At 63.8% G+C, this 26,234-nt stretch overlaps 2 protein-coding genes across 8 annotated transcripts in view; one reads left to right on the forward strand and one right to left on the reverse strand.

The window, feature by feature from the left end:
- Positions 1–8,132: 8,132 nt before the first annotated feature.
- On the forward strand, positions 8,133–21,042 carry DGKQ (diacylglycerol kinase theta). 3 transcript variants are annotated; one of them, XM_045474863.1, is made up of 22 exons: positions 8,133–8,518; positions 10,968–11,047; positions 11,763–11,862; positions 12,264–12,349; positions 12,441–12,566; positions 12,785–13,010; positions 13,162–13,262; positions 13,386–13,624; positions 13,718–13,808; positions 13,926–13,980; positions 14,100–14,161; positions 14,561–14,711; positions 15,131–15,169; positions 15,793–15,908; positions 17,428–17,579; positions 17,823–17,971; positions 18,070–18,248; positions 18,620–18,720; positions 18,885–19,031; positions 19,122–19,233; positions 19,311–19,463; positions 19,648–21,042. In XM_045474863.1, exons 1-22 carry the CDS (start codon positions 8,239–8,241, stop codon positions 19,747–19,749), a joined length of 2,847 nt encoding a protein of 948 aa, XP_045330819.1. In that variant the 5' UTR covers positions 8,133–8,238; the 3' UTR covers positions 19,750–21,042. The 3 variants fall into 3 exon arrangements, 2 of the variants coding, with proteins under 2 accessions (XP_045330819.1, XP_045330820.1); XR_006711654.1 differs by lacking the exons at positions 19,122–19,233; positions 19,311–19,463; positions 19,648–21,042 and having other exon boundaries at positions 17,743–17,971; positions 18,885–19,007; XM_045474864.1 differs by lacking the exons at positions 18,620–18,720; positions 18,885–19,031; positions 19,122–19,233; positions 19,311–19,463; positions 19,648–21,042 and adding an exon at positions 18,461–18,588 and having other exon boundaries at positions 17,743–17,971.
- TMEM175 (transmembrane protein 175) overlaps positions 20,434–26,234 on the reverse strand; it is a 28,582-nt gene continuing 22,781 nt past the window's right edge. For 3 of the 5 annotated variants that reach the window (XM_045474877.1, XM_045474876.1, XM_045474875.1), the window contains one exon: positions 24,137–25,541. In XM_045474877.1, the coding sequence (XP_045330833.1) occupies positions 24,255–25,541 (1,287 nt within the window). In that variant the 3' untranslated portion in view covers positions 24,137–24,254. Of the gene's footprint in view, positions 22,047–23,512; positions 23,649–23,797; positions 23,877–24,136; positions 25,542–26,234 lie in introns of those variants that run through there. The other 2 variants (XM_045474879.1, XM_045474878.1) reach the window with 1 other exon arrangement.

Genomic DNA, 26,234 nt, shown 5'->3' on the forward strand with positions numbered 1-26,234 from the left:
GGCACGAAGGAAGCAGAACCCGAACACGTGGTGACGGAGTGCTGAAGCCAGAGACGGATGACGTGCCCCCAGGGCACACGGGCTTTTCAACAGGAGCCCCCGAAGCCAGCGGACAAGGAGTCCTGGAAATAAGCAACTGGCAAGCTGGAGTCTGAATCCGGCAAGGAGTGCACTTCAAAAGAGGTCAGATAAAGACGTTTTGGAGAAATGAGCTCCGCGGACGCTGGCCGCCACTGGCCCTCACTCGAGGAAACAGCACCCGGCGTCCGTCCTTCGAGCGGGAGAACGACCCAGCCCGGCCCAGAGGCAGAGGACGGGTGTGCAGGATACAGATCTGACGGGGAGCGGTTTGCAAAACGGTAACGTGACATCTGGGGCTTTGACACGGCAGAGAATTGAAGTGCCCGGCGATAGCGCGGAAGTCGTGAGCGGAACAGACGGGCCTAACCCCCAGGGCCTCTGAGGGCGACCTTACTCGGTGAAGGCACTCGCAGGTGCGATTAAGCTAAGGATCTTGAGGTGGGGAGATGATCCGGGATGATCCGAACGGGCCCTACACGTCACCACGGCGTCCTCGCGAGGGGGGCCGAGGGGGATCCGACGGGGAGGAGGCCGCGCAAAGACCTCAGAAGAGAGAGGCGGTCAGATTGTTCTCGAGGGTGTGCTCGGGGCGTGTCGTCACTGCTGCGCTAAGACGGGGAGATGACGGCCGTGAGGGAAGAAGTTCACACTCCCATCCCAGGAAGCAGGAGGCCAGACGCGTGGCTCGGCGCCACACAGAGACGCGAGGGCGGGGAGAGATCAGTGAGGGGCCTCGCACGATGCGTCTCCATTGCACAGAAGCTGGACGCTTCCCTCGGGTGCGGGGAAGGGCGGCGGGGAAGCTTTTAAAGTCGGTGTGAGTTGGGCAAAGGGCCCTTAGCGAAGGGAGCTTAAGGCCCGGGGCGAGACAGTGGCTGACTGGGGTCCATTTATCGGACCGGGATACGAAAGAGTGAGGAGCCCACTACGTGTGTCAGTGAGAGCGGCTCTGTGGAAGGTCTCGGGGATGTGACAAGTGGCCTGTGTCTCTGTTACCGCGTTAGTGACGCCTGTAACTCCAAAGGGAATGAGGATGTCTTGGCAGGACTCGTATCGCGGCCTCAGCATACCTGGAGACGTGTGGGATTTTTGGTGGTGTTTTCGGCATCTGTGAGGCACGAGACGCCAGCCTTCTTCACTCCGAAGGGGACGGTTCTCAGGCGGTGGCCTGACGGTGCGGAGTCAGTGTGGACACGGGCCGTTGTCGGCCAGAGCGTCCGCTGCTGAGACAACCGCGTGGAGTCTGGCCAAAGGACCGGCCCTCGGGTCCCGTCCCCGCTCAGGGACGCCCTGGCAGCCGCGCTCCACCGGGCACCACCGCACATGGTGGCCCGTGGCCCGCCGGCTCCCGAGGGGCTCCCGGGCCGCCGGGCGTCTGGGGAGGAACGCGTTGCCGGCGAACCGTGAACAAGACCGAGAGCTGCCGGCCCCTGAGTCCTAGGGACTCTGTCCCAGGAGTCCCCCCAGAGGAGAGCGCGGGCTGGGTCAGGGCCTGCGGGCCCCGGGCAGCCTGGAGGGGGCACGGGGTCCTTCCGGGTGTGGAAGCGGCTGCGGCCGACGGGCCGCTGAGACGGGCACAGATCCCACGTCTCGGGAAACAGCACGGCGTTGACCCCGACGGTCGGGCTGCGGCACCCGCCTGTGCATCTACCGTCAGCTGCCCTCAGGCTTTCCAGGTGAAACAACAGGCAAATTTGGGCCTGTATTTTCTCCCCTTAGGTGGTTTTTTTCTTTCTTTTCTCCCCCCCCCCCCCCCCGTTTTAGGCTTTTCATTCCTGCGTCAGGGGGAAGCGGCGGAAGGGCCTGTGGGGGCCTCCCCTGGGCGGGCCTCAACTGCGGCGGCTCCCCTCCCCCCTGCTTCTCCTCTTCAGAACCTTATTTTTCCTCTTTTTTACAATTATTTTTTATTCAAAACATGGTTTTAACATTTATTTATCTTTGAGAAAGAGACAGAGCCAGAGGGCAAGCAGGGGAGGGGAGAGGGACAGAGAGAGAGGGAGACACAGAATCCGAAGCAGGCTCCGGGCTCCGAGCCGTCAGCCCAGAGCCCGACGCGGGGCTCGAACCCACGAACCGTGAGATCGTGACCTGAGGCGAAGTCGGACGCTTAACCGACGGAGCCACCCAGGCGCCCCTTTTCTCGTAAACAAAATCTGGCTTGTAGCTCTGGGCAGGTGAAAACCTTTTCCCCCTGACTGTTTTTGCTTACTTTCTCCATTCTCGATGCTCTGGCATTTGGGCCTTGGGCCTGGAGAGGGTGCCCCTCCTGGGGCTAGTCAGTTCCTGGAGAGGGCCTTCGCTGCAGACGGACCAAGCCAAGCCCGCACCCCCACACGCCCTTCATCTCTCTCACGCGCCAAACCAACAACCCCTCCCCCAAAGTCACCCCATGGCCAGATGCCGGACACCCAGGGACCACCGCTGTAGCCTAGGCCTGACGAAAGGGTTCAAACTACCCAATCCTAAACTTACTCCCTGAGCCTGCTGCCCACCCGTCCCTTCCCGCGAGAACCCCAGTGAAGGGCAGTTGTTTCCATTTCTGTCCCCTTATCATAGCTGATTAAAACGAATCCCGGGAACAAATTTCAGAGCAAAGATGCCACACTCTGATGACGGAGGAAGGGGTCATGAGCACAGGAACGCAAGGAACACAGCTCTAGAAGGTGGCGAAGGCCCGCCGTCGTCCTCCGTGGGGGGCGTGGTCCCGCCCACCCCTTGAGCACACGCAGCGGGCTTCTGCTCTCAGATCTGGACTGTGGAGCCACCACGGGAGGCAGCGTGGCACGGGCCAAAGACGGACAGGCACCACAGGGGCACAGCAGGTCCACACAACGGCACGGATTCACACAGGGCCTTGGTCATATGGTCGTATGATTTCGTAAAGCTTGCTAAAGGGAGGTACTATGAGCACAGCAGTTCCCACACTGCCTCAAGCTCCCCGGTCACTTCCCCTGTCACTGGGGTGGTTCGGGGTGGGTCGGGGTGGGGGGGCTTTTCAGGATCCGGTCAAGGGGAAGCTGAGCTGTGAAAACACGAGTTGGGGTTTAGCGGAGTATACGTATGTCCTTCCCAGTCACTTCCTCGCACAGTAAAGTTAATGCCAGATACCCTGGCACAGAAAACACTTCCAGGAACACCCTGGCAATGAACCAAAAGGAGTGAATCACACGGACTTTTGGAGCGGGATTAAACGTTCCGCTGATTTAACAGGAAATGCTGACATCGAGATAACGTAGAACCCTAACAGCCAGTGGGACGAGGACGTGATGTAAGGCGGTTCATCGGATCCGTAAGGGCTTTTGAGATTAGTCACAACACAAGAAAGTGCACTGTCCCAAGACTTTCCAGCTTGTAAATGAAACTTGTCAAAGCTGTCTCCAAATTTGTGGTCGTGACAATGGATATGAGCTGCGAGTAATGAGTTGTCAAGTGAGGACTTTTGTAAAAGAGAAGTCATCATTTTGTTTTCAATCTGCTGCGTTAGAGACACTAAGTTCTCCTCTTTTGTCCTTGGAAAGTAAGATCTCACAGTTGTTATGAGACAATGGAAGCACGTGGGGGGCTCCGTCAGTCGAGCATCTGACTTCGGCTCAGGTCACGATCTCACAGTTGTGAGTTCGAGCCTGTCAGTACGAGCCCGCTTCGGACCCTCTGCCCGACCCCTCTGCCCCTCCCCTGCTCGTGCTCTCTCTCTCAGAAATAAAAAATAAACGTAAAAAAAGGAAGAGACCATAAAAAGTGTAGATGATAAATGTATCATAGTGGAGTGCCATGCAGTTATGAATAAAAATTGTACTTTCTGGATTTGGGGATGTTTGTGCTATTGTCAATTTTTTAAAAGCGTATTATTTTTTCTCTCATTCTGAATAAATATATATCTACTTGTATCATAATTTGCATTCTTTCCTAAAGGGAGAGGCTGTCCCAGACCCGGACAGGCTCAGCACCATGCTCCCCAGGGGGCGGTCGGGGGACCCTGCCTCGCCCACACTGCCTGGGCAGGGGCTGGCCTGCCGCCTTGGGAGAGGCAAACGCTTCCGGAGCCAGGAGCATCTCCGTGGCCTGAGGGCAGGCGGGTGCTTGAACAGAACACAAGGGCCCTCACCAGAAAGAAAAGGCTCGTCAGTGGGAGGAGGCGAAAACTTAAGAAGGCCTACTGGCCCACAGCCACCAGTGAAGGAGCGACAAGCCCATCCTGGCGTGGGGGAGGCGGAGCTGACGCGGTCAAGCTTCGATATTCGCGGATGCTCCAGTCACGATTCACCTGCCCGCGGACGCGCATTGGTAAGCCCACGACTAACCCTGCCGGCGCTTTCCGGTCCTCCGGGGACCGCACAGAGCAGCGAGGCATCAGTGTCGGGACAGGCGCGTCCCGGACGGAGGCGGCAGGAGGCCACGCCCCGTCTCCTCGCTTCGGCTCACGCTGTCAACACGGGTCCTTTTTGCGGGCCGTCTAGCGCCACGTCTCCCGCGGTTTTGTGCTTTTTGTTGGTGACTCCACGGCTTGACACGGCCCCCCTCCCCGCCACCCCCGCCGCTGCCGCGTGCCGCTCAAGTGCCCCCAGAGGCCGAGATGTGCCCGCGGAGGAGACCCCGCGTCAGGTGGGCTCCGTCGGGGCGCGAGGTCCGCTGACGCCGGCGTGGGGACTCCGTGTGAACGGATCGACCACGTGTTAGATAAAGTGTCTTCGGACGGAAGTACGCACCGAACACGGCCCCGTGCTGAGCCGCGGATGAAAACGTGACCCGACGCTCCCAGGGAGCCGACCCTGCGTTTCCCCGGGAGCCGGTGTTCCCGCGTCGACGGAGCCCGGCGGCCGCGGACGCCACCAACGGACTGTAGCCGGCAAAATAATAAACATGTGAAGAACTACGAGCCAATAAGAAGAAGGTGCTCAAAACACAATGGTCAGGATACTGAAGGGCAGGGCTGCGGGGGCGGCGGAGTCCGGGACGAGGGAAAGGCCTTCCTCACCACCAAGGGCAGGAGCGAAAAGCAGCCAGTGCCTCTGCACCCCTCCCAGAAAGGCGGAGACGGTGGAAGCCGTTGGTGTCTGGGGTTGTCACAAACGGGCAACACAGAGAAACCTACCCGCTGGCGGACGTGGACGTTTTTACTTCTGTGCAGACTTACTCTTGTCCAGGATTATCTTCTAAGGTGGAAAACTCCAACTCCTGCAGGGATTTCACACAACAGCCGAGGTCTGGCACCAGTGCGCAAGCCCGTTAGCAGCAGAGACAAGGCACCGTGACAGCGGCAGTAGGACAGCCGTTTCTGTGCGACTGTGCACCGGCAACAAGGAGCTCCGAATAAAACAGGTATACGAGGCGGTCACCAAATAACGTGCAGCTGGCCCATCTCTGTGCCTAGTTTGACAGGGTTCCTGTAACAGCCCCACAAGCTGGGTGGCTTCAACAACGGACGGTTGTTGTCCAGGGAGAGAATTCCCCATGGGTTGGTATTTGGAGGCAGGGCCTCCGAGGGTGAATCACGTGGGATGGGGTTAAGGGCCCTTATGGACACCGGGCAGCGTGCTTGCACTCTCTCTCCTGCCACGTAGGGAGTCACAGTGGGAGGGCCACAGTCTGCACGTCAGGAAGAGAGCCTTCGCCAGGACCTGACCGTGCGGCCCCCGGTCTTGGACCTCCAGCCTCCAGAACCACGAAAAGCCAAGTGTGCTGTTGGAGCCCCCGAGCCCGTGGTGTTGTGCTACGGCGCCTGAGCCTACCAAGCCAGCGGGGGTGGGGGGGAAGGGGAGAGAGACAGCCTGTGGACCCGAAGCTATCCCCAGGAGCATGGACGTGGAGCGGGCCCCCCAGATCCTCGAGGGGCGCCCTGTTCCAGGAAGAGACTGTTTCAGCGTCAGCCAGAAGCTGGCGACTGTTTTGCAAGGTGTTCCCAGAGGCTGGGGGCAAGGTTGGTGGAAGCGTGTGTCTGCCACGCGTACAGACAGGCTGTGTCAGAGAGCACAGTTGTGGCTCTGCAGACCCGGACACACGAGATTTCCTCTCTCACGGTGTCGCCCCCACCCTCCACTTTGTCACGAACGGAGAGAGATATATCCTTCAGTCCTGTTTCCTGAGAGGTCAGTAGTCTGGATCCCGTGGAGCAGTCTTCCATAGAAATCTCCGCCTTCTCACAGGCACGTGGGTCATAGTCCCCTCGGGGCCAAGAGGCAGGTCGGTTCTGGGGCCTGGCTCTCTGGCCTGGCCCTCACCTATGACCTGCCACCTGGCTGAGGGCCGGTTTGGGGAGCTGGGTGGGCTGAAGCCAGAACGGGGTGGGGGTGGGGGGGGACGAGGAGACCAGGAGAGGACCAGGGCCTGTGAGCCCTTTGTTTCCTCTGCTGGGGCGCCTTCCTGCCGCCCCAGGCCTGCCCCTCCCGGGCACTCAGTCCTGGCTCCCTCCGACCACAGGTGGCACCAAGACACAAACTGGCATTTCCAGGCTATTTTTCAGTTTGTTGTCGGTCCCCCCCAGAACTCAGCTCCAGGAGGGCAGACATGCCAGCCCAGTCTTGGGGCTCTGTGAAGCGGGTGCTCTGTGAAGTTTCTGGACAAATGAAGCCCCCTCCTGGGATCGAGGGCCGGCATCCTCTGCCTTCTCAGGGCCCCGACTCTGGCACTGCCCTCCCTCTCCCTCTGCTGTCTGCACCCGGACCCCCTCAGCCAACCAGGGCAGTGTAACCCTCTCTGTCCCTCCCTCCACAAGCCCTGCACACATCCAGCCGTTTCCTTCATAGCATTTGTGGTCACTACGCCCTTTCCTGGGACATTATTCTCCCCCGGCTGTGTCCCCCACCCTGTTTTTCTGCTCCTCTGGGACCCTGGGGCTCTACCCTTCCCTACATCCCTGGCCAGTCCCTCCCTGCAGCTCATTCTTATCCTGCCCGGGTGGGTGCCTGGCTGGAGAACCGCCCAGGAAGGCATGGTGCGGACCAGGTAGGCCCCCCAAGAAGCCCCTTGGCCCACAGCTGCCAGCTTGGCCGTGGGCATTGCAGTCTGCGGTCAGGCCCACAGAAGAAGGACCCCAGAGTGCTGGCAGGAAATGGGGTCAGGGCGACCTTCATGGACACGTCCCCTACACGTCCCCAGCGCCACCTGGACAAAACAAAGCTGTGCGTGCTGGGGTCGCCCCTTCGTAGCCAGCCTTCCGGGCAGGGCTGGCGGGTGGAACTCATTCCTTTCCCTGGGAGTGCGGTAGGGGCGGGTCTTTCCTACCAGGAAGGAGTCCAGGAGGCCTCTGAGCGGTCACGAAAGCGCCCCCCCCCCCCCCCCCCGGGAGCAAGAGGCCAGGGCCCAGAGGGAGGGATGCTGGCCCCTCAGGCTTCCCACTGGGGAGCTGATGGGAGGGGGCGCCATCTGCGAACAGGCAGGGCAGCAACGTCAGCGTGGGGAGGGGGTCATGCAGGCAGTGGCTATTGCTGGCCCGGACCCTCATGAGGTCCCCATCTGAGCTGAGGGCAGGGGCCGGGGCCTGTGGGTACTCCGGGTGAGGCAGGGCCCACGCGTGCGAAGACAGCGAACAGGGTCGTCCACGCACGGCTGGCGGAGACACCCAGGGGAGGAAGGCCTTGGTTCCCAACCCCACCCTCGGGCCCCTGAGCACTGCCACGCGCTCGCCCGGCCGCCCCGCGCAACTGCGAACCACTGGCGGGATCCGGGTGTCGCGTGGGAGGTGTCCGCCTGCGCAGGCGCGGGTCCAGGCACCGCAGGTGCAAAAGCCTCGCGTCGGCGTCGTGGGGAGGCTGCGTGCGTGGAACCCGGTCCCGGCTCGGGCGCAGGCCGGAGCCCAGCCCCAGCCCCTTGCCCTCCGGGCCTCCCCACGCGGTCCCCGCTCCACCCGGGCCCGGACCCTGCCCCGGAGGCCGTCCAGCGCCCCTCTCCCGTCTCCGCCCCGCCCCGCGGGCCCCACCTCCCGGCTCCGCCTCTCCAAGCCCCGCCCCAGCAGGCCCACCGCCCCACCCAGCCCCAGCCCCGGGCCCCGCCCCCGCCGACTTGGCCCCGCCTCCCGGGCTCGCGCCTGCGCGGTGGCTGCGGGCGCAGTCGGAAGACCGGCTCGGACGGCGAGGTCGGCGGGGAGGTGGCGGCCCCTCTCGCCCGCAGCTCCGACCCGGCTCTCGCCCGCCGCCGGGGGTCGGGCCGCCCTGGGCAAGGATGGCGGCGGCGGCCGAGCCCCGGGCTCGCGCCTGGCTCGGCGGCAGCTCGCCGCGACCGGGCAGCCCGGCCTCCAGCCCGGAGCTAGGCGGCAGAGGCCGCGCGCGGCCGGGGCCGGGGCCGGGACCCGGGTCGGGGTCGGGCCCGGAGCGGGCGGGCGCCAGGCCCCCAGGCCCCGCCGCGACTGGCCACAGCTTCCGGAAGGTGACGCTAACCAAGCCCACCTTCTGCCACCTCTGCTCCGACTTCATCTGGGGGTTGGCCGGCTTCCTGTGCGACGGTGAGCGCCCGCGACCCCATCACAGACCCCGGTCACCCCCCCCCCCCCGCCCCCCCCCCCCCCGGGCCCAGAATGGGCTCCTCACCTCTGACCTGTGTATTCCCAGCGATAGCCTCTTCTGGACAGAGCCGCCTACCCTACGGGGCAGGATCGTGCTGGCCCCAGAACCTCTCCATGGAGGTGATAAGGACTGGCAGTTCCAGGGGCTCGGGAGTGTCAGGTGGTCGCGGCCCCTTCCCCAGGGCTGTGGGTCTCAGGAAAATTATGCTCCCTGGGCTTCCTCGCGTGGGTTGGGATTCAATGGGAGAAGAGCATTGTGGGCTACGTGGGGCAGGTGCAGTGACTGGGGGATGAGGCCAGTTCACCCTGAGCAGGTGGGGCTGCTCTGGGCTCCTCACCGCCATCAGCTGGGGCAGCAAGGGCAGCAGTGTGGACAGGCAGGGCTGATCTGGGCCACTGGCTCCTGTGCCTCGGTGCTGGGCCTTTCTTGCCCTGCATACACACTGCTGCCCACAGGGGCCAAGTGCAGCATGCCCCAACAGGACTCCCACCTAGCTGCCAAGCTGGCTGGCCGGGCGAGGAGGCCCTCCCTCCTCTGACTCTCGGGCAGCAAGGGTGCAGGCTTCCAGGGTCTGTTCTCTCGGGGTCCTGCTCCCCGCAGCAGGGCAGGTGGGCGGGCCCTGAGGACCACACCTGCCCAGGGGTGTGGAGAGTGGCAGGTGGAGAGCCTTTGCTCCACTCAGGAAGACGGGCTTCTGGCTCTGGGGACAGAGGGACCACTTAAGGTTTACAGAGAGGGCTCGACCAGGTGGAGGCGGCTGGGCCTTCTGCCAAAGAAAATGGCATGTTTGTCCTGATCCCCCAGTGCCGCACCAGGTGGCCTGGCCAGCTGGCATGGGGGGAGTCGCCGCTGGTTTCTCTCGTATCAGAGACATTTAGCGCCCTGCCTTCTCCCATGCCAGAGACTCGCTGAGGTGGGAGACCTGCATGTGCAGCTGAGGCAGCTCCAGGTCTGAGGCTGGACCCAGGGTCCCCCTCGTGGCTGTGGCCTCTCATAAGTGGGGCCCTGGGAATAAGGGGTGAAGCAGCTCGGGGAAAGAAGCAGGCTTGGGGACGACGTGAAGCCTTCACTGGGCAGCCGCGTGGACGTTCTCCCCGCCTCTGTGGAGAACGGGCTGGTGATTTGGGTAGGCAGAGGGACCAGATGAGGGTGTGGGAGGAAGAGCCTCCTCCCCTGCCGGGGAGCACCCAGGATGTGGGATGTGGGGTGATCAGGTGCTATCTCTGCCGGCCAGAGGAGGGGGCTGGGTGCCACTTGCCCAGCCCAGGACAGAGCTGGTCTGCACGCCCCGGAGGGGAAGCCAGCCGGAGTGCTCACCCCGCCTCTGCCTCCCCACTCCTCTCTGACCCCAGCCTGCTGTGGCTTTTCTGAAGCCAGGACTGAGGGCTGCCCTTGCTGGCCCGTGGGGGGCCTTGTCTGCGTCCTTCTGGGGATTGGGTGGGACGGGTTGTCTCATGGCCCCTGCGGTCGCACTTTTCACTAAAGGTGGTGTTGGGGAGTCCCTCTGCCACCTGCTCACTTCCCAGCCCCCAACAACCTTGTCCATCCTGTCCTAGCCCAGGGGGCCCAGCCCCGCCCCACCCCCTCACCGCTGCATGTGTGCCAGAGGCCCCTTTCTCTTGCACTGCCCCCTCACCCTGTCCATCTCCGGGCCTTAGTCTGGCTGGACTCTCTGGGCCTCTTGTCTCAGCGGCCTCCGCGGCCTCCCCAGGATGGGTGGCCCTCGGGGGCACAGCACAGGTCTGAGCACTCACTGCCTTTAGAGCCTCTGGGCAGGGGCAAGGGCAGCTGTGGCTGCCTCGGGCTCCTGGCCCGTCACAGGGCTAGCTCTGGTCTCAGCAGACACATGATGGGTGGGAGGGGGAGTTAGGGATATTTAGAGTTGGGGGTGGGGGAAGGATGTCCTTGGAAGCTGGTCTGGGGGGATGTGCAGAGATGCCCGCTCGCCTGCCTGCCCCTCAGGACCCACAGATTGGAAGGAGAGGTGGCCTGGTGCAAGGGGCAGGGGCCACTCTCAGGATTCTAAGACACGCCGTCCGTCATCCTGGCTCCGGGCTCTCTGGGAATGAGAGGTGGGGTGGGGCAGAGGGTCAGGGTGTCCATGGCGCTTCTGGGGGTGAGGCTGTTGTCGTGCCCCCGAGACAGTGGAGATGGTGGGACCTGCTTGCGCCGTCGTTCAGGGCTGGGCTAGAGCTGGGGCGTGGGCTGCGGGGACTCAGCCCGTACCGACCCCCCTTCAGCTCCGGCAGAGTGGGCCCATTGCGGTCGGTGCGCTGCCCTGGCCCTCGGTGGTTCTGCTTGCCAAGGCCTCCCTTTTGCATGCCAGGCCCTGGGGTCTCTCGATTCCCGGTGGGTTGGGGGCCGACTCACGCAGCTCTCATCCCACAGTCTGCAACTTTATGTCCCACGAGAAGTGCCTGAAGCACGTGAAGACGCCCTGTTCGAGCGTGGCGCCCAGCCTGGTCCGAGTGCGTACGAGTGTGGGCTAGCAGACTTGCGGGGAGCGGGGGTGGCGGCCTGGGGAGGCCGCGGTTGGCGGGTCCTGGGCCGGGAGGCAGGCTGGCTGGCTGGCTGGGGTGGGACTGTTCCTTTGCGCTGGTTTGGGCCCCGAGGATGCAGACCGCATCCCTGTTGCGAGTCCCTCCGGGGCACCAGCCGAGCCTCACTTCCCGCCGGCTGTGACCCTCCGCCCTGCCCCCCACCTGAGGTCCCTAGCACCCGGCCCTGCTCCTCCTGCCTGTTGGTGGGCCTCTGTCTGCATGCACTTCATCCCAGTTGCCCCAAATATATCATGGGGGCGGGGGAACAGGCCTGGAGGAAGCAGCCAGGGCCCAGGCTTCCTGCGCAGTACAGCTGAATCAGGCCTGGGCCGGACCAGCAGGGCTGCTCTCTGCAGACGGGGCTGCCTGACCCCGGGGCCGCTGGGAGCGACCCACGCTTGGTCCTGCAGGGACCATGGGGGGAGCGGAGAGGTGGGCATGCTGGGCAATTCCAGCAGGACCCCTGGGGGGCACAGAGGGGCTGGGGCGGATCTGGGGGGACTGCAGGGGTCAGGCAGGTGGTGTGGGTGGCCATGGGGGCTCTCTGGGATGCAGAGGTCTAGGCCTGGGGGCCTGGATTGGAGGTGAGGGTGCTGGCGGCTGGAGGGTGCCCCAGGCTGAGGTGGAGCTCTGCTCCCTCTAGGTCCCTGTGGCCCACTGCTTCGGCCTGCGGGGGCTCTACAAGCGCAAGTTCTGCGCCGTGTGCCGTAAGGGCCTGGAGGCACCCGCCCTCCGCTGCGAAGGTACGGCGGAGCCTGCCTGGCTGCCCTCTGGTCTGAGCCCGTCACCAGGCTCCTGGTCTCCCCTGGGCCAGGTGGCTGGTGGAGGTGGTGGGCAGGAGGTGGGGCGGGGTCCTGGGCACTGATGGTGGGGGGGGGGGGAGGGGGCGGTGTTCGTGGATTCTAGAGCTGCCTGCACAGGAAGGCAGGTGCAGGGGGCCAGGCAGGGAGATATGAGGAGACGCTGGTTCCAGCCGTCTGTGGGGGCGGGGGTGGGGGTACGGCCCCTGCCCAGCAGTGAGGAAGCTTAAAGGAAGTGGATCCAGAGCATGTGGTCTGGATCCAGCCTTGTCAGAGATGCCCGCCAGAAGGGGGCAGGGCCCGTGGGGAGCGGCGAGAGGCCCTTAACCCTGCCCACCCCCCAGTGTGTGAGCTGCACGTTCACCCCGACTGTGTGCCCTTCGCCTGCAGCGACTGCCGCCAGTGCCACCGGGACGGGCACCGGGACCATGTGAGTGTGCAGGGCCGGATCTCCCGAACCTGGGGGCAGGCGAGGGGCGCGAGGTGGGGGCCGGCCGAGCCACTGACGGTCCCCTCCGCAGGACACGCACCACCACCACTGGCGGGAGGGGAACCTGCCCTCGGGTGCGCGCTGCGAGGTGTGCAGGAAGACGTGCGGCTCCTCCGACGTGCTGGCGGGCGTGCGCTGCGAGTGGTGCGGTGTGCAGGTGGGGTGCGGCGGGGGTCCTGAGGGGTGTGGTGGGCGGGGCCTGTGGGGCCGGGTTCTGGGGGATGTGGGGGTGTCTCCTTTCCATCCTCGCCCGTCGGCCTCGCACTCGGTTGGGGGCGGGGGGACCCGTCTGGTCCGAGGGTGGCGCTGCCCGCCCGAGTGTCCAGCGCGGGCCCCCGCAGAATGGCTGAGGGCCGTCCGCGCCCCGCCCCCCAGGCCCACTCCGTCTGCTCCACCGCGCTCGCCCCCGAGTGCACGTTTGGGCGCTTGCACACCATGGTGCTGCCCCCCGCGTGCGTGCGCCTGCTGTCCCGCAACTTCAGTAAGATGCACTGCTTCCGCATCTCTGAGAGCCCGGCCCCCGAGCCAGGTGAGGGGGACGATGGCGCGGACGGAAGCTCCCCCGCCAGCCTGGGCCGAGAGGTGCTGCCACCGGAGTCTAGTAAGTGCCTCTTAGCTGCTGCCGGCCCCCCCCCCCCCCCCCCCCCCCCCCCGACCTCATGCCATCACCTGTCCTGTGCCCAGCCCCGTCCTGCCCCATTGCCATCCCGTCTCGCATTCCGGGGACTCATAAGCACTTCTCTCTGGCGCAGGCAAGCAGACCCTGAAGGTCTTTGATGGGAACGATGCCCTGCAGCGAAACCACTTTCGAGTAATCACTGTCCCCCGCCTGGCCAGGAGCGAGGAGGTGCTGGTAAGAGCCCCCCCCCCCCCCCCCCCCCACCAGCGGCCGCAGCAGGGCCCCTTCCCGGGAGTGCTTCAGGGCACACACCATGGCCCTGGCTCGTGTCCTCATCTGGCCCCCCCCACCCCGCAGGAGGCAGCGCTGCGGGCTTACTACGTCACCGAGGACCCTCGGGACTTTGAGCTGCAGGCGCTCCCCCAGCCTGTGCACGCCGCTGACACCGGGGCGCGGGGAAGACCCTGGAGCGGTGGGGTTGCAGAGGAGGAGGGCGGCCGGGGCCCGGGGGCCCGAGAGGCCGTGCCCGAGGCCTGCATCATCCGTGCTCTGCCCCGCACCCAGGAGGTCCTGAAGATCTACCCTGCCTGGCTCAAGTGAGACCCAGGCCCGAGGCCCAGGGTCCGCCAGCGGGGAGCTGGGAGGGGTGGGGGCCGTGGGATCCAGGCTCCTGAGCTTGTTCCCTGCAGGGTGGGTGTGGCCTACGTGTCCATCCGCGTGACCGCACAGAGCACCGCCCGGACTGTGGTGCTGGAGGTCCTTCCGCTGCTCGGGCGCCAGGTGCGTGCGCGCCGGTGCCGCCGGCCGGCCTGCCGGGCCGGCTGCCCCGTGTGAGTGTTTTGGGGGAGTGGGCGGTCCAGGCCTGAGGCCCCCAAACTCTGCCCCTCCCCCCAACAGGCCGAGGGTCCTGAGAGCTTCCAGCTGGTGGAGGTGCTCATGGGTAGCAGGCAAGGTGAGTGAGCGGCCTGCAGTCGCTGTCTCCACCCACCGGCCATTCGGGCGCCCCAAGGCCTGTTCGCAGAGGTGGGCCTGGTGCCTGGTGCTCACAGGCCTCGCCTCTCACCCTTGCAGTCCAGCGGACCGTGCTGGCGGATGAAGAGCCCTTGCTCCACCGGCTTCGTGACATCCGGCAGGTCATTGGGGGTGAATGCTGGTCCCCAAGGAGCTGCCAGGCTTTGGCCGTGGCCTCTACCTCATAGGGAGGGTCTGCCCCCAGGACACCATGTCCCTCCTGGCTGGCAGTGCCACCCCCCTGGGCCTGGTGGGTCTGTCCGCATCCTAATGTCACCTGTTCTGGAAGGTGGGGCTTAGAGCCACAGACCCTGCCCCCCCCCCCCCCCCCCCCCCCCCCCCCCCGCGGGGAGTTGAGTGGCTTGTCCCAAGGGAGGAAGCCTGTGTGTTCTTCCTTTCCTTTTCTGTTTATCCTGCGGGATCTTTTCAAGGGCCCCTTTCCTGGATGAGGGGGGTGGAGGGGCTGGGCGCTGGTGCTGTCCCCTTGTGCTCCGGCTCAGCGTCCCGCCCCCTTCCTGCAGACGTCCCTACGGCAGATGAACCAGATGCGGTTCTACGTGGCTGAGAGCAGAGCTGTGGCCCCGCACGTCTGCCTGTTTGTTGGTGGCCTGCCTCCTGGCCTGTCTGCCCAGGAGTATGGCAGCCTACTGGACGAGGCTGTGGCCACCAAAGGTGTGACTGTCCGGCCTGACCTGGGGCTACTGGCTGCTGGCAACCAGGGGTTCAGAGAGCAGGCCGTGGGGGCTGCTGCGCTCCCCCCCCCCCCCCCCCCCCCCCGCCACTTGCTGTCTGAGCGTTCGCCGAGCTGATTCCCATTCAGCGGGCCTCTGGTCTCACCTCGAGGGCCCAGACTGCTTACCTCTGCCGGGGGGTTTCTGAGACTCCTGAGCTCCAGCCTCTGCCTTTTCTGCCCTTGGCTCTGACTTGGGGAGGGACTCACTGGGAACCTGCCTGCGAGCGAAGTGGCAGCAGCATTGGCCTGAGGGGCAGAGTGGGGCTGCCTGGGGTGGCCGTGCTGAGGTGGACATGCCCAGGGGGTGGATGCACCCCGGGGGGCAGGGCGCTCCCCTGATGACAGCCTGTCTTTGCAGCTGGACTGGTGTCTGTGAGCCACGTCTACTCCTCCCAAGGTGAGCCGCCTCCGTGAGCCGTGGCCAGACTTGGCCAAAGGTCATTCCCTAGAGTTAGATGGAAAGGCCTGTCCTCGTTTTTGTGTTTCGCTTTGTTTAGAACCTGACCTTTTTCTTGGGGAACCACGGGCAAGGGAAACATGTGTTTGTTTTTTTCTCTGCCTCAGGGCTGTAACACTTTAGCTAAAACGTGACTGAGGTGCAGAGAACGTATTCTCCAAAACCTGTTCTGCCCTTCGGTTTGCACCTTCTTTTATGGAAACTTCAAATCTACCCAAAAGTGGGAGGATTCATTACCACGAGCCCCATGTCCCTTCTGTGTGTCCTCAGTAGTATCATTGTTCTCCATTCTTGCGGGTGCCCCCCCCCCCCACCCCAAACCACAGGTCCCAGCAGGCTCAGTAGGCCAGGGATCAGAGTGTCCCCAGCCACTCCGACCCACCTCCTGGTGGCCTTACCTGCACCCACCTACTACGTCCTGCCTCTGAGCCTCGCCGTCTTTAAAGGCTCCACAGAAAAGTGGTCCTGGTCATGTGGATGCCATCAGATGGCACAGCCAGGGTCCCTTCTGGCTGCGGGACAAGGTGAGGCTCTGGCCTGAGCTCACAGTGCGCCTGCTACAGGTGCAGTGGTGCTGGACGTGACCTGCTTTGCAGAGGCGGAGCGACTGTACATGTTGGTCAGGGACACGGCTGTGCATGGCCGGCCGCTCACTGCCCTGGTGCTTCCAGATGTGTTGGTGAGTGGGTGCTCTGGGGGGACACCTGGGGAGGCGTGGCTCCCACCACCGGTTTGTCCATCGTGCAGGGTGGTGGCCAAATTCACACCAAGGGAGGAGCCTGAGGTCCAAGGGTGAGAGGCCTGCGTGAGGACCACAGGACGCAGCGCCTGCCCCGTGGCGGCTGCCTCCCAAAGGCTGTGTGTGTGCAGACACCCTGCCAGGCCCTTGCCTTCTGTGGGGTCACTGGGCCCTGGCCCCATACCCCCTGCTTGGGATGCCTGGGGACCCCTGCCATCACCCTGGGCCACCTCTGGCCAGTAGGCGGGGCTCCCTGACTTTGGAGGCTGTGTCCAGAAGAGCGAGCTGAGGGTGAGTGCAGGGCCAGGGTGGGCATCACGCAGGGCAGGGCAGGGTGAGGGGCCGGAGCCCCAGGTCCCGCCCTACGCTCTGTGCCTTTGCAGTACCCTCTGGTCCCCAGCCCTGCTGGTCCCCAGGATCCCACCAGAGGTTTGTGGCTGCTCTGTCCCTGAGCCCTAACTCCTGACCCCTGACCCGGTGAAGCAGAATTAGGGCAGAGTGACTTCAGTGTCTGTGACCGGGTGGGTGACTAGACCTGGCTGCCCTCTCCTACCCTGAGCTGGGTCGGGACCCGCTGCTGCCCCACTGTCCTGACGAAGGTGCAGCTGTCAGCCAGGCGGGAAGTGCCGACACACCTTCTGCCTCCCGGCAGCTGCCTGCTTTGGGGTGAGCGGGTGAGGGGTGACAGAGCAGCTCTGCCCTGTGGGTCACTCCAAGTATGTCCTGGCCTTCAGCCAGGGCCAGTCCTGTGCCTGTTACCCGGGACCTCCCACTGTGGGGACCCCAGACCCACTGCAGGGACCAGTGCCCTCACCATCCTCGCCACTGTCGGGACCCTAGCCCCCCATATTCCCCATTGTGGGGACCTCAGCCCCCCTATCCTCCCCATCATAGGGACCTCAGCCCCCCACCACTGTCTCCAGACACTGTATTTTGCGGGTGGTTTGTTGAGAGGTGGACTCCCCACACTGGGAGGCACAGGGCCACCCTGAACCCGGCTGCTGCTCTTGGCTGCCGTGTGGGTCGGTGGGGGCCCTGGGAGCTGCATTCCTCCTGGGGTGTGCGCCTCATGGCTCCAGGAGGGGCAGATAGAGTGCCACGTGGGGGTCCAGCCTGGGCCTCTGGGCTACGTGGATCAGGCAGCGGGCATGGTCTGGGGACAAGTGTCACAGTTGGTGTGGCACCGCCTTTGTGCTCAGAGCTGCAGGCTGGCGGGCCTCATCTCTGTTCTGCTGGCCAGCGACGATGGGTGCCTCTGCCGCACGGGGTGCCCTGAGCAGTCAGCGGCAAGGTGGGAGTGGCCGTGTGGCCCCCTGGACCTCCGTGCGCCTTCCTTGGGAGGGGGCTGGCCCCAGATTGGAGGACTGTCACTGCCCGGACAGTGCCATGGGGGACACCAGGCACTGCCTTCGTGGGGTGGCCTTGGGAACCTGCCCTAACCCAGCGCCCCATCTGTCAGCACACGAACCTGCCCCCAGACTGCTGCCCCCTCCTCGTGTTTGTGAACCCCAAGAGTGGAGGCCTCAAGGGCCGCGACCTGCTCTGCAGTTTCCGGAAGCTGCTGAACCCTCACCAGGTCTTTGAGCTGACCAATGGGGGGCCTCTTCCTGGGTGAGTCTAGTGGTCCCCCGCTGCGCTGCTCAGTCTGGCAAGCTCCGGGAGGGGTGCCTGCACACACCCGTTGAGAGGCCAAAGGGAACAGGTTGGGGTTCCGTGTCAGGACCCTCGAGGCCATCGTGTGTGGGGGATGAACTGCAGCCCCCTTCTGCCCCAGGGTCTCCACTTCCTGCTCCCACCGGCTGTACGCCTGCATGGGAATGGCTGCAATAGCACCTCTTGTTTCCCTGTTGCCAGGTTCCACGTGTTCTCCCAGGTGCCCTGCTTCCGGGTGCTGGTATGCGGTGGGGATGGCACTGTGGGTTGGGTGCTCGCCGCCCTGGAGGAGACGCGGCGCCATCTGGCCTGCCCAGAGCCTTCTGTGGCCATCCTGCCCCTGGGCACAGGTGGGCTCAGCCAGCACATCCCATGCTTCAGTCAAGGCCTGGGGGTGGTGGTGGGTAGGTGGGTGTGGAGAGTCAGTCTTCTCTTGCCTGTGTCCCAGGGAATGACCTTGGCCGGGTCCTTCGCTGGGGAGCGGGCTACAGTGGGGAGGACCCATTCTCCGTGTTGGTGTCGGTGGACGAAGCTGACGCCGTGCTTATGGACCGCTGGACCATCCTGCTGGATGCTCAGGAGGCTGGAGGTGCAGAGAACAGCATGGCAGATGTGGAGCCTCCCAAGGTATCTGTGTGCCCTGGTGAGAGTGTGGCATCCGTTGGGCCCCCTGCAGGCTGGGGGGGTTCATGCCTGTCCCTGCCACTACCTAGGGTAGGTGCGAGTGCCATCCCGGTTACTGGGAAAGCCGAGGCCCTGTCAGAGCAGTGACTTGTTGGGGACATCCCAGGCCAGCTGTGATCCTCGTGGGCACCACGTGCTATGCCTACTCCTCCTAGGTGCTGGTGGTCACCGGGCAGGGCAGTCACTGGACAGAAGCAGCCCTAACAACAGGGACAGAGTTGGGTTGGAGACGAGGAGGCTGGACCCAGCTGGGGGAAGGTGGAGAGCAGCCAGTGGGGGCTGACCAGGGCCACGCGAGACTGTCTTGTCCCCAGATTGTGCAGATGAGTAACTACTGCGGCATTGGCATCGATGCAGAGCTAAGCCTGGACTTCCACCACGCACGGGAGGAGGAGCCTGGCAAGTTCACCAGCAGGTGCTGGAGGGGCAAGGAGGGGGGCTGGGACTGCTCTGGGCCGCCCCCTGGCGACGGCACCCTTCCTGGGGTTGGCCAGCGGGAACTGGCGGGTAAGGGCTGGAACCTGGGGGCCGCTTTGGGCAGGGCGAGGGCGCTGCCTTGACAGGTGCGCACCCCCGCAGGCTCCACAACAAGGGCGTGTACGTGCGGGTCGGGCTGCAGAAGATCAGCCACTCACGCGGCTTGCACAGGGAGATTCGGCTGCAGGTGGGGCAGCGGGAGGTGGAGCTGCCCAGCATCGAGGGGCTCATCTTCATCAACATCCCCAGGTGCCGTGGCTGGGGCTCTGGCTGCAGGTGGGGCTCCAGGCCCTCGTGCGGCCCCGCCCCTCTTACCTGTGCGCCCTTCCCTCGGTGCAGCTGGGGCTCGGGGGCCGATCTGTGGGGCTCGGACAGCGACTCGAGGTTCGAGAAGCCGCGCATGGATGACGGGCTGCTGGAGGTGGTGGGGGTGACGGGCGTCATGCACATGGTGAGTGCGGGCAGGCCGGGTGGGCCCCGGTGCGGCCCCTCGGGCCGCTGAGCCCAGCCGGCCCTCTCCTCTCCCAGGGCCAGGTCCAGGGCGGGCTGCGCTCGGGCATCCGCATCGCCCAGGGCTCCTACTTCCGGGTGACTCTCCTGAAGGCCACGCCCGTGCAGGTAGACGGCGAGCCCTGGATCCAGGCTCCCGGGCACATGATCATCTCCGCGGCGGGGCCGAAGGTAGGGACCGGGGTGGGTGGGCTGGGCGGGGCCTGAGCAGTCGGGGCGGTGGGTGTGGTGCTGGACACCGGGAGGCCTGCACGCGGAGGCCCCCTGGGCTCAACAGACCGAAGCTACCGGGAAGCGGGCTGAGATAGCGCCTGCAGTATCACCCAGCCCTTTGTCCTGACTGGTCCTGGGACAGGTCCACATGCTCAGGAAGACCAAGCAAAAACCCAGGAAGGCTGGGACCCCCAAGGATACCCGAGCAGATGGGGTGCCTGTCCCCGAAGGGGACCCCAAGTAGCAGAGCGCCCCGGAACGGTCTGTGTATCCAGCAGCAGCCAGCCAGCCAGCCACGGATGGACTTGCCCATAGCTCTGACTGTGGGGTGTCTCCCCCTCATCCCTGTGACACGTGGAAGCTGCTGGGTGGGTGGCAGGTGTTTCCTCCCCTGGCCTCTGGTCCAGTGACAGGGTGGGTGCGGGGCTTTGGCTGGCCAACGCTCTCGCCTCTTGGGGTCCAGGCCACCATCACCATCCTGGGTAGCACAGGCACTTCTCCCTTTGCATTCACTGCCGCCCCCCCCCCCCCAACCCGAGCCTGTTGAGGTGGGCAGCACTGAATCTCAAGCCATCTCCCTGGATGCTCCTATAGGACAGCCAGCTCTGTGGGCCCTGGGTGCACCCGGTACAGACCTGGGATGCCCTGGCCACCGAGGGCTGGGCAGGGGCACCTGCTATGTCTTGGGGAAGGTGCCTTGTCTCCTGGCCCCATCACTGTATGAACTGCTTGGGCTGCACCTCCAGAGAGGGCCCTGAGACCAGATGGGCTTGGCCAACAGCCTGAAGATGGTGGTGTGGTGCCCAGGAAGCAGCAGAGCAGGGGAGCTGGGCCCTCACTGGGGTGGGGCAGAACGTGCCTGCAAGGGACCAGAAACACATCCAGGCAGGCCTGGGCCGGGAGACCCAGAGGAAGTTTACAAAGCATGAAGTGGGAAGAGCCAGCTTTAATCACCTGTTTGTCAACAATCAGTCCCAGTATCTGTTCAGCTGACCGGGCTCGTGGGTCCCCTTGCTGCTGCTCGTGGCGGCAGAGACGTGGCAGGAGGGGCATGGGGCAGGCCTGCTGGGCAGACCACTGTGGCGTTCTTCCACCAAGCAGAGTCCAGACGGCCCGTGGAGTCCAGCCTCTGGCCCCAGGAGGAGTGTCTCCTGAGTCCTCCAGGAAGGCCCATGAACCCCCTGGCCCTCTTGTCCTGGCTCGGCCCTGCCAGCCACATCCCCCAAGCTTCTGCCAAAACTGCACAAATGCACTGTAGTGGCCGTTTGTAGCAGGACATTCGTGTCATGTGCCTCCAGCACACAGCCGTGTGTTGTGTCCCTGTTGGTGTAATTATTTTGCTTTGCAGGCCTTGGTGTTGGTTTTGGTCTGTGGTTGTATGTGGTGGTCAGGGTGAGTCTGTCCTTCTGTATTTAAGTGCGTCTGTGTGCCCAAATGGGGCAGTGTGGGCCTGGCACCAAGGGCCTGTGTGTACCTGTCACTACGTGAATGTAATCATAATTTATACCCAGGATAAATACAGTCTGGGCGTTGCTGACCTGCTCTTGTGTTCTCTGTGCCTAGTGACCAGGGTGGGTTGCCCAGCAGCTGCCAGGGAGCTCTGCCTACAGGAGGGTGGCCAAGGTGGGGACCCATGCCCCCTCCAGGGCTGAGGCTGTGGTCCCCCAGCTGCCCCTGGAGCCACCCGACTACCAGCGTCCGTGTGGGTCAGCTTGACGGAGAACGTGGGCCTAGGACCGAAACGGGCACAGGCGCGCACAATACAGAGCGAACTTGCTGCCAGACTCTGCAAAGTGGCAAACCTCCCGAGGGCGCCAGAAGAGAACAATGAAAATAAAGCCCCAGTGGGCCAGATGCAGGCTGGGGCAGGGAGAACGTGGAACTTACTAGGGAGACGGGAGGAGCGGGGACCGCACGTCATCCTGGCCCCCTGGTGCCGGCAGGGGGAGGCCCCGCAGGGCCCGCAGCAGGGCCAGGGCCAGGCGCACGAGGAGACGCAGCAGCAGGAAGCTGAAAGGCACGGCGATCTGTGTGAGGTGGAAGATGGCTGTGCTGAACCTGCTGAGGAAGCAGGTGGAGGCGAAGGCCAGCAGGCTGGCACAGGGGTACAGCGCAAGCTTGGCGAACATGAACGCGTGCTCCCGGCCCCCGAACCGTGCCGAGGGCTGCAGCGTCTCCTCCTCGTGCAGCAAGGCCGTGGTCCAGATGGCAAACTGGAAGATGCTGGCGAAGAAGATGATGGCGCAGCTGACGCGCACGCTCTCGAGCTCGTCGTGGGGCTGCTGGGCGAAGGCCGAGGTCTGCTGGTAGGCCAGCGGGAGGCCGCCCACAAAGGCCAGCGACAGTGTGTTGAGCAGCCCCATGGACTGCGTGGCTTTGCGGATGTGCAGGAAGAGCGAGTGGTGGGCAAACCAGAGCAGGCCCACCGTGGCGAAGGAGCCAAAATACGCCAGGAAATGTGGCCCGTACACGCTCAGTGCCGCCACCAGGCTGCCGTGGAACTTCTCCTTCACGTCCTTGGAGTCCGGGATGTTGTCCTCGCTGAGGATGGTCAACACACAGCGTTTGTAACAGCCTCAACGCAGGGCGTCAGGTCCGGGCTACAGCCCCCACCCCATCCCGAGCCCCGTCGGGCGGGCTACACCTAGCTCCCGGGCACACTTGAATTTCACATAAAGGGCACAGACAGCTTTTGTTGTATCCTACATGCACACTTAGTATACTAAGCAATTACACGTTCATCTGAAGTTCAAATTTAACTCCAGCCTGCACTTTGCTGACAGCCCTGGTCCCAAGCCTACAGCCCCCCTGGCCTCCACAGGTGGGTGCTCGTGAGGTCTGTCCATTCTCCTGTGGCTGTCCGATCAACTCGGGCAGCAGTCCCACAGATCTGAGGTGGGGGCAGTTAGCCTCTATGGCTCTCAGATCTGGGCTGCACTTTATTGTAAGGAGTAACTGTAAGGCATGTCTCAGGATTCTCCCCTCCACGGATGTCCCCAATTGCACAGCCCAGAGAACCTGCCGCCCTCACGGTGGGAAGCTACAAGTGTGTTTGGGGGTTTGGAGGGAGCTGCAAGGATCTGCAGGTAGGGGCAAGAGACAGAGCCAGGGGTACTGCCCCAGGTCCTTGGGACGGTGGCTTTGAGTGGAGGAAGGAACACAGCCCCCTGGGCCCCCAGCCTCAGCCGGCCCGTGCCGCCACTCAGCAAGGGAACTGGGGCTAGCATGGCCCTGGCCACAGGGCAGGAGCAAAGCCACATCATTCTGGAACCTGAGGTCTAGGCCTCAGAGATTGATTACCAGTGAACATTTGCTCCCAATTTCTAAAAAATTCACAAGTTACAGGAGGAAAAAGCTATGAAGAGAGGATGAGGAAAATGAAGAGTTTACCAGATACAAAATGTAAAACCACAGTGTTGTAACACGTCCAACAAAATAAGGATGTATTGAAATAAGGCCAAAGAAACAAAAGGGTCTAAAAAAGAATGAAAAATTTCGGGGGGGAGGGGAGCAGACAAAACACAAAAATGCAGGAACGAAAATTCGAACTTTGACAGAATGAAGAGGCAGATCAGGTGGAGCACAGTGAAGGGAAAAGTGAGAACAGAGGATGCGGGAGGAGGAGCCCCGGGGGTGGGCACAGGGGACAGGGGTGGGGGGAGGACGGGGATGGGGGATGGCAGGGGAAGGGGCGGTTGGCCTGGGGGTGCAGCCAAAGGGGGAGGAGAGAATGGAGGTGGGGGAAGCCTGCCTGCCCCCAATCTGCCCAGCTTGGGGAAGGGAGAAGTGACACGAGGAGTCCTGCGTGTGGCCCTGGTGCTCCCTGCCTCCACCTGTGCTCTCCCATGGAGATCCTGAATTCTGGAGGGGGCTCCAGCCAGGGTGGGACTCGTTCCACAGGGAGGGTGGCAGCGGGAGGCCGCAGCACCCGCCTGCGTAGGGCTGGATGAAGAGAGGCCCTCTAGACAGGCATGCCACGGACCCCTTCCTCAGGCCTGGGTCCTTACCAGATGTCCAGGATGAGGAGTGTGGCCACGATGGCATAGACCCCGTCGCTGAAGGCCTCCACCCGCTCCTTGCTGAGAGGCTCATGCAGGTCAAATGTGAAGAACTCCACACTGTGAGCTGGGGGCTCTTGGGGGCCTGTGGATGTGCCAGGAGGGAGGAGCTGGCCAGGGGAGGGGACTCTGCAGGGACGCCTGGCCGTCACGGGCGCCTGGGCCCTTCCCATGCTCCACAGGCCTTGGGGAGCAGTGCCGAGGCCCCACACACCAGCCTGCCCGCACACCTACCCACGAGCCTGCCCTTGCACCAGCTGCAGGCCTTGCTGACGTAGGGGAGGAAGATGACCGTCGCCATCAGCAGGTACGACTGTATGAGACACAGACATGTCAGGAGGTGACGCTGCACCAGAAATGCCACCCAGAAGCCACCCGCTCCAAAGGGATGGCAGCACCCGCAACCTAAGAAACAGGTGAATTATACCTCATCAGGCTGAAAGCCGTGCGTGCATCCAAGAGCACTTCTCACACAACGGGAGAGCACACGGCAGCCCGCGTGGCAGGGGGGGACCCGGCGCCCAGCGCAGGGGGAAACTCCTCGCCTCCACGGCACAGAGACGAGCACCCGAGGAAAAGGGCTGGAGCAGACATTTCTCCAAAGAAGACGCCGTGGCCGACCCATGAACGAAAAGGTGCTCGGCGTCGCCGAGCCTCAGGGAAATGCAGAGCGGAACCAGGAGACCCCACGTCACACCCCGGGGGAGACGGCCCTCCGAAAAGCGGGTCCACGGGCCTTGGTGAGGGTGTGGGGAAACTGGGAGCCCGCGCTCTGTCGGTGGGGACGTAAACTGGTGCAGCCGCCATGGAAAACAATGTGGCAGGTCCCCCCAAAATCAAACGGAGCCCCTGTGATCCGGTAAGCCCACGCCCGCCTCCCCCTGCGATCCAGCAAGCCCACGCCCGCCTCCCCCTGCCATCCAGTAAGCCCACACCTGCCACCCCCTGTGACCCAGCAAGCCCACGCCCGCCTCCCCCTGCGATCCAGCAAGCCCAAGCCCGCCTCCCCCTGCCATCCAGCAAGCCCACGCCTGCCTCCCCCTGCCATCCAGTAAGCCCACGTCTGGCCCGGGTGTGCACCCAGAAGAACTGAGAGCAGGGTCTCCAAGAGGTGTGTGCACCCCACGTTCACAGCAGCACTGTTCACATCAGCTAAGACGAGCAAGAACCCAGAGTCCGTCGACAGACGTGCGGGTGAGAAAACATGGTCCAGCCAACAAGAGGAAGTCCTGACACTTGGGGCGACGTGAACCAACCTTGAAAACGTTACGTTGAACGAAAGAAGCCAGACATAAAAGCCTCGTGTTTTAGGATTCCATTTACATAAATCACCCAGCACAGGCAGATCCACAGAGAGAGATGGAAAGTCGACTGGTGGCTTCCAGGCAGCAGGGGGGGTGAGGGAAACATTCCAGAAGGAGGTGGAGGTGGCGGCTGCACGCGATGTGCACTCCATCGTTGCCGCTGGATGGTGTTTACAGGACACAGTGGCGTGGGCTTCACTGCACACACACCCCGTAATTTGAACAAGAAAGGCCGTAGGGCCAGGCAGCGTGTTCTGGGCTCTGGCAGCGCGAGCCCTCAAGGCTGGGGCACACTGGCAGGTCCCACGAGGGCTCTGCTCACCCTGCGGCTGTGGTACCCACACAGCCGACACCCCTGCAGTGAGGCGCCTCCTCCTGCCACCGCTGCCCCATTCCAGGCCTGCGCTCAATGGGGGGCCCCCGCCCCTTCTGTCCTGCAGGCCAAGTACTTCAGGGTCACCTGACGTGGGGAGTACAATCAGGGAGACAGTGGCACACTGCAGACCGATGACGAAGGCCAGAACCACAGATCTATTTACAGCCCCGACCACATCACTGAGCAGACACACTGAGGGACGGGCCTCCCGGGTGTGAAGCAGGTGGGAGGAGGCCAATCGGTGGGCAGGCCCTGCAGGATCAGCGGGAGGGAGCCACAGGGGAGGAGGAATCCCAATCTGGGGGGGGGGGGGAGGGGACAGAGAAATGACACAAGTGGCTTCTACTAGATGCTGGCATGAGAAGGCCAATGCGGAGGCCCCAGAACATCACCGCTGCAGGAAGCTAGCCACACGGGGATGGCCCGGGCCAGGGTGGTCAGAAGGGCTGGGTCTAGAAGGTGAACCCAGCACAGCATCTGGCTGAGGGAGGGGGTGGCAAGGATGTGTAGGAGGCTGGAGACCACGGGCTTCCTGGGGGGCAGGAAGCTTGCATGTGTTGTGTCACAGGTGGTGGCAGGCAGTGGGGCTCCAGGTGAGGAGGTGAGAGGGCAAAGGATCAGAGCCACACGGCAGGGGAAGAGGGAAGAAGGCAACAAGAGGAAGGCTGATGGGCAGGTGGGTGGGGGCGGACTGACAGCGGACTGTTCCATCACAGAGCGCCATGGCCTGAGCCTACCCTCGGAGGCCACTGGACCCGCTGGTCACTTGGGCCCCCCCAGCCCTCCATTTCCTGTTTGGTGGCTGAGGTGCCCCTCCCCCACTGTCCTCATGGCATCAGGGCAAGGTCACTGTCTAGGCTCCTCATGGACCCAATGGATGCTGCCCACTCAGCCCAGGCTCCTGGTCCAGGCCCTGGCAGTGGGCATGGCCTGCCCTGGTCCTCAGCTCTGCTCGTCCCGACTGCCCATACCACACCGCAGCTGTCCCTCC

This window comes from Leopardus geoffroyi, chromosome B1, assembly GCF_018350155.1.
Source record: "Leopardus geoffroyi isolate Oge1 chromosome B1, O.geoffroyi_Oge1_pat1.0, whole genome shotgun sequence".
Classification (NCBI taxonomy): Eukaryota; Metazoa; Chordata; class Mammalia; order Carnivora; family Felidae; genus Leopardus; species Leopardus geoffroyi.

Excerpts from the sequence above, each read along its gene's own strand:
- DGKQ (XM_045474863.1), top strand. The coding sequence starts at position 8,239 with ATGGCGGCGGCGGCCGAGCCCCGGGCTCGCGCCTGGCTCGGCGGCAGC. Across the intron at positions 13,809-13,925 it reads TTCCGCTGCTCGGGCGCCAG|GCCGAGGGTCCTGAGAGCTT; the intron begins GTGCGTGCGCGC and ends TCCCCCCAACAG. Across the intron at positions 13,981-14,099 it reads GCTCATGGGTAGCAGGCAAG|TCCAGCGGACCGTGCTGGCG; the intron begins GTGAGTGAGCGG and ends TCACCCTTGCAG.